We start from the raw sequence: 12387 nt of genomic DNA on the forward strand, positions 1-12387 counted from the left end.
AAAATAGGAAATATTGAGTGTGTATTTACTGAGTGCCATGTACTGTGCTAAAAACTATATGAGGCATGTCCCATTTAATCCTTCTGACAAACCTAAAAAGTAGGTACTATTGTCACCTGAGGCTAAAAGAGAGAAGTTTAATAACTCTCCCAAAGTGAGCCAGAAATAAACAGCAAAGCCAGGCCTTGAATCTACCTTCGTCTCACTTCGAAGTCTGCTCTCCCAACTCCTAAGCATGTACTCTGCTATTAAAGGATAATCACATACATGCTCTTTCTTAGTATGGCAATGCTTTTGGTTTGCCTTTAGTGTAATTATTTATAGTCATGTAAACAACTGTTGTGAAACTGTACAGAATATTAAGCTTTTTGATCTCTAGTTCTATATTATGTTCCTAGAATTGCTCAAGTCAGATGTACATCTCAATGTACATTCTCCTCTCTATGGTTATGAGAATCTGTACAAGACCAATAATCGCTGAATACATGCAAGTTTCCAAATACCTAAAGTACTTGGTAATGGGCTAAAAATCTGGTTTTTGTTTATTTGTAATACAGTTTAATAGGTGTAGGTAAGAAAATGTAAGCACAATTTTAATGAAGGGTACCTACCAATCTTTTCAATGGTTCAATAATGCAAAGTACAAACCTGTTCATAAAAATGTATTATTTATTCAATAAACATTACAAAAAAATCCTGTCGCGTATCACTCCCCCTCACATGAACAGCTCTCAAATGAGAGTCTTCAAATTTTACGTTTCTTCCATTGTGGCTCATTCTTTGCTTCTTCATCATCAGATTCAACTGGGGCAAACATGGTTTTGGGCTGAGTCCTAAAACAAAAGTTGAAGAGGAAAAGTTTAGTCAGCAAGTGTTTATTATATTAGACTTTGCTTTTTTCACCAAGTGGGAGCAAATGTGGAGAACCAATTATTCCTCAATTATTCAATGTAAATCATTAAACTTCTGGCAAAGAAGATAATGGAAATTGAATTATGTTCAGGAAAAGAGCCAAAGACTCTTCTCAAGGTTTTCCCTCCGTGGCATGCTATGTACGCCATCCTTTCCTTAAATAAAACAAAGACACATCAAATTCAGTGGGCCCTCACACCACCCTTCACCTAAAATTCAGGGTAACTGGAACCATTTGGAAGGACAAACTATCACCAAGCAAGAATCCACATGATCTTTATTTACAGTACTCTGGGTTGTTCCTAGACTTAACTTGTCCAAATGCAAATTCTCCTGCACATAAATGGAGAATTTGAATTAGTAGTTTTCCTGTACAATGAATTTGAGCCAGCAAAAATAGAAAGCAAAACAAACGAATACCTCCCTGCACCCTCACGCTCAGGCCAATGCATGGAAATGTCAAGTATTTTAGGATACATCATATATGTGGCTGTGATACTGCAGTATCACATACGGTATCATTGCTGGAATATTACCACATAGGACATTAAGCAATCTTTGCATGAGGACTTCACATGTTTTGTAAATACTCTGGTTCAATGACATTCCTTTTTATACCATACACACAGGAAATAATTTCAAGAAAATGTCAAATGGTTATTATGTATGCCCTTTTTTGTCACGTTATTGCTGAATTCTTTTTTTTTAACAGCTGTAACATATTATAAAGAAACATTAAAGCATAATATCTGAAGATTACACGATATATTTTGGCTTATATCTTCATTTAGAGTTTAATTCATTGTGGAAAGGTAATTTCAGAATGGTAAGAACTTCTGTATGGCAAGCAAAAACAGAGTTAAAACTTTAAACTACCTATTATCCTGGGGAAGAAGTATAAAACATCCATAACTCATGCTGACATAAGTTATGTCCTAGAATACCTCATGCATAAGTCACCGTTTGTGTTTTTCCTCATTCTCATACACCCACCTAGAGCCCACGATGTCCCCATACACAATCTGTTTGGTTAAACTTCTTGGTGTCAATTTAAGGAACAGGTATGACATCTACATAGAGGTCAGAGCTCTAACATTTCAAAACGCAGCTATAGATTTTCATAGGACTTTTGAGTTGCTGAATTACTAGAAAGCAGACCACTGGCAATCAACGTTTGTTACATATTTCAGATGTTGACCATACAGGAACAAATTTATCTGTACTTATTTCAGATGTTGACCATACACGAACAAATTTACCTGGTTTAAAAAAATCCTTTGAATTAGATATTTAATTTCTAAGAGGGAAAAAAAGGAAAATGGTCTTCCAAAGATATCTGGCAATGTTCCATACAACACTAGCTCATCAATAGTGCAATAGTTAGTTGCAATAAGATTTAAGTATTCAGAAACTGCAATGCTCCTTTTCTTTAATACAAAATGAAATTAAATGGCAGATCATAGGGAAAAAATCTAGAATTTGAAAAGGCTATTTCATTTAAGGGGTTACTTTTTTATATTCCATCTAATTGGCAAAAGTATTAGTAGCAGGTTGGTGTAACATTAAAGAGCACAGAATCAACGGAACTATTTAACAACAGGTAGAAAGAGAGCAATGATTACAAAGAGGCATGAGGGAATGTCTTGGGGGGATAGACATGTCCTATAATCTTGACTCACGTGGTGAGTACTCAGGTATACACATTTTTCAAAATGTGAAATGGGTGCATTTTATTGGATGTACGTCGTTTTGTACCTTAGTAAAGTTCCTTTGTAAAGAAAATCAAAACAAAACAAATAAATAGAAGGTAAGAACCAAGGAATGATAGGGTATGTAATTGAGCACATAATTTAGCCTTGAATTTCCTAGCAGCCAAGATAAAACAAAAAAAAAGACAAATGTAAGTTTTTCAAAAGAGGCATCTTTTCTTTTTCTCATCTAGCATTGAATTCAGTGAATTCACAGAGTAAAGGCTTATCAGGCTGTCAATTCCAATTACCACACCACAACAATTTCCTTTGTCCCTGTCAAGAATTTAAATTTAGGTAATACCAAGTTGTCTAGAAGGTGGAACATCTAAATACCATAGTCTTTTTTGCAAAAATCCATGACATTTATTTTAATTTCCACTTTTGAACTAGTCACAATGTTGCCATCAAAATGGTCATATTATGTTTTTATAGTATTAAGTCATGACACCTAGTTATCAAATTGCCATAGTCGCCTTCCTCAGCTTGCCAAAATCAAGGTGCAAATCAGTATCCAAATTTCCCCAATGCTTATTTATCACTTGTTCTTCATTCAGTTGGCTAGTTCAGGAGTAATTGTGTGAAAGAACTAGGCTCCTATCAACACATGATGTTGGCAAGGCAGTGAACGAATTTAGACTCTTACCTTACACTGTATGCAAAAATTTCTCAAAATGGATCAAATACCTAACCATAGGGAAAAAGCTTTATGACATTAGATTTAGCAATGATTTCTTGAATGTGGCAATAAAAGCACAGATAACAAAAGAAAAAAACTAAGTAAAATGGACTACATCAAAATTAAACTGTGTATCAAAGGACACAATAGAGTGAAAGGTAACCTACAGAATGATAGTTAAATAAATAAACGGTAGAATAAATACTCCACTTATATAAGGTATCAAGAGTGGCCAAATTCATAGAGATAAAAAAGTAGAATGGTGATTTCAAGGGACTGGGTGAAGGGGGAAATGGAGAGTCGTTTAATGGATATAAAGTTTTAGTCTTGTAAGATGAAGAGTTCTAGAGATTGGTCATACAACAATGTGAATGTAATTAATGTTACTGTACTGTATACTTAAAAATGGTAATAAATTTATCTTATGTATATTCTACCAAAATTTAAGTATTTTTTTAAAAATCATTTTTAAAAAAGAACTAGGCTTTTGCGCCCGCCTGCCCGAGACAAAAAGGAGGCACCTTGGAGAGTGCCTCAGCCCCCAACCCAGTGTCCTGCCTATGGCAGTGCTTCTCAAACCACCTGTGGGGCAGGACCAATCTTTGTTTTCCAATTTCCAATCCCTTTCAGATAAATATATTTCTAGAAAAATAAAATTAAAAGACTACAAAATATAAATCCAGATTTTTATTAGAGTCAACAAATACATCAAATTACTATAAAATGTCTTAAGTGGGCAGGCACGTGGCTCATGACTGTAATCTCAGCACTTTGGGAGGGTAATGTAGGAGGATCACTTGAATCCAGAAGTTTAAGACCTGCCTGGGAAAAAAATCACAAGAGCCCATCTCTATGAAAATTTTCAGTGAGTAAGGCGCCAGCCCCATATACCGAGGGTGGTGGGTTCAAACCCAGCCCTGGCCAAACTGCAACAAAAAAATAGCTGTGCGTTGTGGCGGGTGCCTGTAATCCCAGCTACTCGGGAGCCTGAGGCAAGAGAATCACCTAAGCCCAAGGATTTGGAGGTTGCCATGAGCTGTGATACGCCGGCACTCTACCAAGGGTTAGTAAGTGAGACTCTGTCAAAAAAAAAAAAAAAATTTTTTTTTACTTAGCTAAATTGGGTGGCACAGAGCCTGCAGCCCCAGCTACTTGGGGGGCCGAGGTACGAGGATCCATTGAGCCCCTGGAGTTCAAGATTGCAGTAAGCTCTAAGGGTACTGTTGGATCCAGCCTGGGTGACATAGTGAGACTTTGTCTCTTAAAAAGAAAAAAAAAAGAAGGGTGGTGCCTGTGGCTCAAAGGAGTAGGGTGCCAGCCCCATATGCAGGAGGTGGCAGGTTCAAACCCAGCCCTGGCCCCAAAAAAGAAAAAGAAAAATGCAAAACAAAAAACAGAAAGAAAGAAAAAGGAAAAAGTCTTAAGTGTTAACTTTCACTTCCTATATTCACCTTGTCATCACTGGTTGATGGACCACACTGAGAGGTACCTATAAGAGCTCCATCTTCCCCTAGCTTGAGAAAGAAAGGGGGAAAGCAGGGCTCTGAAGTAAGGCTGTGGAGTAAGAATTTTTCTTCTGTTTCTTTTCTTTCTTTTTTTTTTTTTGAGACAGATTCTCACTCTGTTGCCTCAGGCTAGAGTGCTTTTCCATCATAGCTCACAGCAACCTCAAACTCCTGGGTTTGAGTGATCCTCTTGCCTCAGCCTCTTGCGTAGATGGGACTCCAGGCACCCAACACAATACCCAGCTAGTTTTTCTATTTTTAGTAGAGACGGGGTCTCATTCCTGAGCTCAAACAATCCACCTGCCTGGGCCTCCCAGAGTGAGTATTAGGATTACAAGTGTGAGCCACTGCGGCCAGACTAGAACTTTGCTTCTTAATAAATTTGTTGTCCTCTAATTGTGGGAAAATACTTCCCCTATTTGGAAGAGTTGGCCCTGTATAATGCTGTGAAGATTTGGTAAAGGAATAAAGTTTGAGGTTACACTCTAAGGCCTATCCTTTAAAGAGTTGTCTTTGATTCTTGGGTATAGGCATGAACTGTGACCCACAGAAGAAATTCTCTCATTCCAATCCATTCTGTCCTCAAAACCAACATTCTTACAACACAGTTCAAAATCTTTAATAAGAACTATATGTTGTTTGCTGACAGAGTTCTTTAAAAAAGATTACTCAGTTTTAGCATGCTTAACATCTCTATCTAGCCTAAGGATCACCAGTGTTCTGTAGGAGCACAGTGAGGGAATTATATCTTTAAACCTTGCAGCTGTTCTTTCTTTTTAGCAATTTTTACCTTTGAATTTATTTCCAGCAGTTACTCTTTTGAAAAAGTTTGAAAATCCACATATAAGAAATATTTTAAAAATTCAATTCAAGACTACCTAGGACATTTTAAATGGATTTCTTTAGTTGCCACTTTATCAAGATAATGAGGAGCAGCAATGATGAGGCAATCTCTAGCAAAGTTCGGAACAGGAGACTTCTTCCCTGGGGGATGGCCTAATTTGTTCTTGGCATAGCAAACTACTAAAAAAGTAAATCAACAATGTCAAGCATAAGTAAAATGACATATTCAGAAAGATAAGATTCTAATGGATTTGAAAACATTTAAAAGCTGGTCCAAAAACTTGCTTTCAAAAGCCAATAGGAAACAACAATAACAAGTATACCTTCTAAGTGTCTGTTTACGTTGTTGATGGCCACAAAAATGAATTTCTTTTTGGCTTGTTTGAAGAAATGGAATATATACACTGATTTTAACATAGATTCTGTTGGGTGATTCCACAAGGAAGAGTGGAACAAACCAAACCACATGAACCACATGAAGACATGGCAGCAACTTAGGAAAAAGGTAAATAAATAAACAAATAAAGTAAAAAAATATATTCCACCAATTCAACAAAGCATATCTACTACCCAGAATTCTATACCTTATTTCTCAAGAGACAAGAAGTAATCAGCTCAAGCTTACAGCCTCATGGCAGATGTATCTCCCTTGCTCAAAACAAAACCCTATAAAGGGACTGACTCCAAGAAAATGGAAGTAAGCCATGAATGGACTAGCAAATTGTGGTACATGTATACCACAGAATATTATGCAGCCTTAAAGAAAGATGGAGACTTTACCTCTTTCAAGTTTACATGGATGGAGCTGGAACATATTCTTCTTAGCAAAGTATCTCAGGAATGGAAGAAAAAGTATCCAATGTACTCAGCCCTACTATGAAGCAAATTTATAGTTTTCACATGAAGGCTATAACCCAACTATAGCACAAGACTATGGGGAAAGGGCCAAGGAAGGGGAAGGAAGGGGGGAGATTAGGGTGGAGGGAGGGTAATGGGTGGGGCCGCACCTACGGTGCATCTTAGAATGGGTACAGGCGAAACTTACTAAATGCAGAATACAAATGTCTACATACAATAACCAAGAAAATGCCATGAAGGCTATGTTGAACAGTTTGATGAGAATATTTTAGATTGTATATGAAACCAACACATTGTACCCCTTGATTGCACTAATGTACACAACTATGATTTAACAATAAAAATAAATAAATAAATAAATAAATAAATAAATAAAAGAAAATGGAAGTAAGGGAAACCTTCCAGTCAGCCAAATGTATAATCACTGTGGGTGCTGAAGGAGTTAAAGGGGATCCAGTAAGTCTCACTGGAGAACCAGTAAAGTATCTGCCTTAATGAAGTCAGTTTTATCCAGACTATTTATTTTACTGATATTTGGCCCACACTTCCATGTTTCTAAGTGTCAGTTTAAAACCTAAACTTAGATAAAGCTAATGTGAAACTTGTGTTTTTCAGTTTGATTAACTCATTTGGAGAACAGTAAACATTTTTCACTTGACTATATATGTCAACTTGTTTACCAGAGTTACCAAGAAAGGAGAGCTGCTTAGATATCAACATAGTTATTGCTTCCAACCATTAAATAAACAAATCAAAGAGCTGAAAGGTTTTTTGTTTTACTTTGCTTAACTTCAGTAACTGTGCATTTGTTAATAGTTAACATGATTTCATAAAACAAATTTAAAAAGCTTAAGCAAATGTCTTCCTCAAATCTAAAAATTCTGATTAGGTGATACTTGTGCTGATTAATTTTACCCTTAGTAGGGGGGAAGAAACAGGAAAAAACTGTTTCTCAAGATTATTTGTATAAAGGGAGTCTTTTCCAGCAACTGTGTACCATAGAAAAATGACAGAAACCCAAAAAACTGGGTCCCACCTTCACTGTTTCCACCCAGAGGAACTTTGTATAGGGCAGTGACAAGAATAAAGATTCCCTCTCCAATATTCTAAAAAAGCATTTTTGAGGTACACTGTTTGTGAGAGAGATTCAAAGTGTTAGCAGGACTTTCTGACAAAGCTCTAACCTATGTCTTCTACACTTCTCTAGCATTCAGGTCAGAGTGAAGTCGTCAAAATGTCAGCTGCAATGGGAAGTCCACAGGTCAAATTCTTAATCATAGATGTTCTTCTAATATGATTCATTCCAAAAGTTTAAACCAAGCTCCAGGGTAACAGAATGAGTATGAAGGGAAATCACTTGCATCATTTAGTCATCAGTATGTGAGTATAAACCACAAGCCCTTTTGGCTCAGGGCCCATTGTTTATTATGAAGGAAAACCTCAAAGCCAAAGTCAATTATAGCCATGACTTGACAAGCGGACACACTTGTTAACCCCCTTAGAAAGAATACGGCCCAGATGAACTCTGACCTAGTCATCACAATTGCAGAATTATTAAGATTAAATAAAAGGCTTGACCAAAAGATTCCACTTGAAATGATTCCTTCTTTCTGGGGAAAACTAATTAAAGATATATATTTTTCAACATTAGGGACACATAAGAAGATGAGAGACAACAAGATGTTTCTAGATAAAGAATTTTCTATTTTCTTCAGGAAATGAACACATAATATTTTAGAGTAAACACATTTATAAGTAAACACATTTCAGACTCAAAAACAGGGCACACTGACCCATAATGGAATATGTAAAAGTTCAACGACTACGTGAGGATGGAGAAAGGGACATACACGAGACCTATGGAAGTTGTGTAAAGAGTAAAAGAAGAAAGAACCTTATACAATCACCCTGAGCTACCTTATCACCAAATGGGTAAACAAGGAAGCATGATAAAACCTTCTGAGAACATATAGGCCTGATACAACCCAGCTATCACCAAAGCCCTCTCTGCAGTCTCATTTATAAAATTTATAACTGTATGCCACAATTTCTATTCAAAAACATACATGAAAGCCATGCGTTGGTGTGGCCCTTTCCCTTTCCATACTTCATGAATAAGGGAAATAGCCTCAGAGAAGGTAAGAGACTCACCAGTGGGGGGCAGGGCTAGAACTGAACCCCAGAACTTCTAATGTTCTCTCTGCTATGCCATACTGGCTCATATAATAATCTTTCCAGCTCCACTATTATTTAACTTTTCCAATAACTACTAGTTGCTGTGTGATGAGAACAGGCAGCTTAACACTGTAGTAGTTAAAAATCATAGGCTTGACTCTGAAGCCAGAACACCTGTTTTCAAAACTCAATTCTGCCACATGCTACCCAGATGGCTTTGGTCAAATGATAAACCTCAGTCTCCTTGTCTGTAAAATGGGGACAATAATACCGCTTACCTCATAGGACTGTCATAAGGATTAAATAAAAAAATAAATATACATATATATATTATATACATGCATATATGTGTGTGTATATATATATTTCTTTTTTTTGAAGTTTTTGGCTGGGGCAGGTTTGAACCCGCCACCTCCACACCTCCAGTATATGGGGCCGGCACCCTACTCCTTTGAGCCACAGGTGCTGCCCAATAACATATATTTTTAAACAAGCCCGACACAGTGTTAAGTACAATAAAGGCATCATTATTATTATATACCCTGCTTTCGATATAATAACAGATGTATCAAAAAGTTGTATGTAGAATACATTGGACAAAATAATTTACATGTTTAACAAAACATATCAGCTTGCTATTTAAAAAAAACCTGGGGGTGGTGCCTGTGGCTCAAAGGAGTAGGGCGCTGGCCCCATATGCCAGAGGTGGTGGGTTCAAACCCAGCCCTGGCCAAAAACTACAAAAATAAAACAAAACAAAAAAACCTGGGGAAAATTCTTTTGCTATGTAAATACTATTTCTTCATTATTAATCTCTAAAATTGAAATAATCTAGTTTGTAAGTTTGAAATTTTCTGAAGAGAGAATTGCTTATGGTTTGTTTTACATAATCACTTTTGTATTATCAAACATAAGTATGCAAAACAATTACCTGGGACACTTCTTAAAATGCACATTCCCAGTCCCAATCCCACGGAGACTAATGGAGTTGGTCTGGGGTAAAGACTAGAAATCTGCATTTTTAAGAACCCTCACCCCTAAACACATGTACCACTCTGATGTAGGCAAGTTCACAAAACCACACTGAGAAACATGGGCCTCTACATAGATAGAAGTGACAATTAGTCATCTAAATATAACTCAGGAAAAAAGGTAATTTTCTCTCTGTGCACTTATATCTCTTCCTGACACAAATAATATATAAACCTTCACTTGCTCACAGAGTGACCTCTTTAAATATTGCCTACTAATTCAACATGACTTAAATGAACCCTTTATAGATGGGGTTGATATTCTAACACACACACACATTCACATATCCAGTATCAGACAAGACATACACACTGAAAATTAAAATGACTGAGCCACCAATAATGGCAGCTTATCTGGCAAGAAAAGTGACCACAATTGACAGAGCTGTCAGGCTGGCAGGCTGCTGGCCAGAGGTCAGGCTCCCACACACATCTATCCCTGTCTGATGTGTAAGTTAAATAGCATTCTGGATCTCCATCCTGCCCACTCCCTAGCTAGCTCCTTTCCTCTCCCTCCAGCAGCATCTTTTAACAAGCAACTGTAACTAAATCTGGCTATGTGTGGCTGAACAAGAGTCCTCTGTGATCTTGTTGTGTTTGAAAATTTTTATGGTTATTATATTGCTAGTGCCAAGAATGAAACTTAAATAATCAATAAGTGTAAAGTGTTCAAAGTGTTCATTACCATCACTGGAGAATACAGAGTCCACGTTATGTGCAGGCAGGTAGATTTGTGGAATGTCTGTGCCTTTCTGGGATACATGTTAAGCGAGATACATCTTCATTTCATCACTGACAGAAGTCAATTGCAGTAAAGAGAAACAAACAGACACACATTCTCAATTACAGTGACCTTTATGAAATGATCCTTTTAAATATTAGCTTCCTTTCAAACACTTTGCCACTTGGCAGTAAGCAGTATACTCCAGCAGGTGAACATGGGAGAAATGGCACTGATACTGGCTAACAAATTACATTCTATGGACAGACGGTGCCATGAATTTAGTATGCAATAAATGCCAAGTAATGAAATTGGGTAGAAGAAAAGAGATGAGAGCAAAATGCAACAGGAAAAAGGTGTAATTAAGAGAGAGCACAGTCCTCTAGAAAGCTCAAACTAAACTACGTCTAGTTTCAGTCACATTAATTGCAAATCTCAAGGCTGCAGTGTCTACAAGTAAGGTAAGGATATGACAATACCTGTCCTACCCACCTTGCAGAGATACTATTAAGCTGGCACCTTATTCAATTGTAAATACAACAAAATCACATATAGTACAGTGGTCACCAATGAACAAAATCATCTTCAGCTTCAATTAACTCTATTTAAAGAAAGTTGACTATTTGGATGAATAACAGCCCCCAAAATATTAATTGCCAAGCATCTTCAAAAGAGTCAGAAAATCTAAAGAGACTATTTGCCAGGTAGGGATGGGAAAGAGAGATAAATTAAAAAATAACTACCCAGTCTTCATTCCACAAAAAGCACTTGGTTTTGACAGTTTTAAAGGTGAATCCTATCCAATCTTTATAAAATAGATAAGTGTAGGGAGGGGGGTGGGGCCTTAGTGTGTGTCACACTTTATGGGGGCAAGACAAGATTGCAAGAGGGACTTTACCTAACAATTGTAATCAGTGTAACTGGCTTATTGTACCCTCAATGAATCCCCAACAATAAAAAAAAAAAAAAAGATAAGTGTAATGATATTCAAAATAGTTTAAGAGTGTATATAGAAAAGAAAAACATGCAAAGTTTTTAGGAAGACAGGCTAGTATCTGTCAAAGAGTAAACCACAAAGATGCCAGGATGGTTCAATAGCAGGAAATCTAGCAATGTAATTTACCATATTCATAGGTCAAAGTAGAAAAATCGTATGATCACTTCCATAGGGATACAGAAATTTTATAAAGGCCTCTTGTTTTCCCTGTATAAGATCCTCCTCCTGGGTATCTGCATGGCTCACTCCCTATTTTCACTCAGGTCAAAGATCACTGTGATGGAGGTTCTACTATGGCTACCATATTTAAAATAGCACCCTTTCCTCTTCCCAGTTACTCTATGTTCTCCTCATTATTGTTTTAATTTTCTTCTTAGCACTGCTACTATCTAGTATTTATGGATTTATTATTGTCTGTCTCTGTCTATTCAAATATAGGCTTCGCAATGACAGCATATTCTCACATCCTAGAATAGTATCTGACCATAGCAGGCATTCAGTAAATGTTTGTTGAATGAATAAATAAAACAGAAAGAAATTGATTCTTCCTTAACATCTTGTATATTTTCTTTTAAAGTCATCATGTTTATGGGGAAATGCCATTAGACCGAAAATATGAAATCGCTGCCATTTGATTTTTTTCACCCACAGAAAGGGAAATTTCATATGGTTTAAGGTAATATAATTACTCCTGTTAAAGATCTCATTGAGAAAAGGATGTGCACTAACATTAATATTACTGAATATTGTTCTGGCAGTAGTTAATGCAATTAGATAAGAAAAAGAAATAGCAATTATAAAAATTGGAAAGGAGGAGATAAACTTATTTGCATATTAGATAATTTTATATCTGTAGATCCCAACTAAACTAACTGAATAAAAAATTATTTAAAACAATAGGAAAATACCATAAATAGC

At 36.5% G+C, this 12387-nt stretch overlaps 1 protein-coding gene across 2 annotated transcripts in view; it reads right to left on the reverse strand.

Annotated features, from left to right (window-relative positions):
* Positions 1 to 651: 651 nt before the first annotated feature.
* Positions 652 to 12387, reverse strand: part of WDR70 (WD repeat domain 70) — a 345496-nt gene continuing 333760 nt past the window's right edge. For both annotated transcript variants that reach the window (XM_053592015.1, XM_053592008.1), the window contains exon 19: positions 652 to 833. In XM_053592015.1, coding sequence (XP_053447990.1) covers positions 746 to 833 — 88 coding nt within the window. In that variant the 3' untranslated portion in view covers positions 652 to 745. The remainder of the gene's footprint in view (positions 834 to 12387) is intronic.

Source organism: Nycticebus coucang, chromosome 1 (genome assembly GCF_027406575.1).
Source record: "Nycticebus coucang isolate mNycCou1 chromosome 1, mNycCou1.pri, whole genome shotgun sequence".
NCBI lineage: Eukaryota > Metazoa > Chordata > Mammalia > Primates > Lorisidae > Nycticebus > Nycticebus coucang.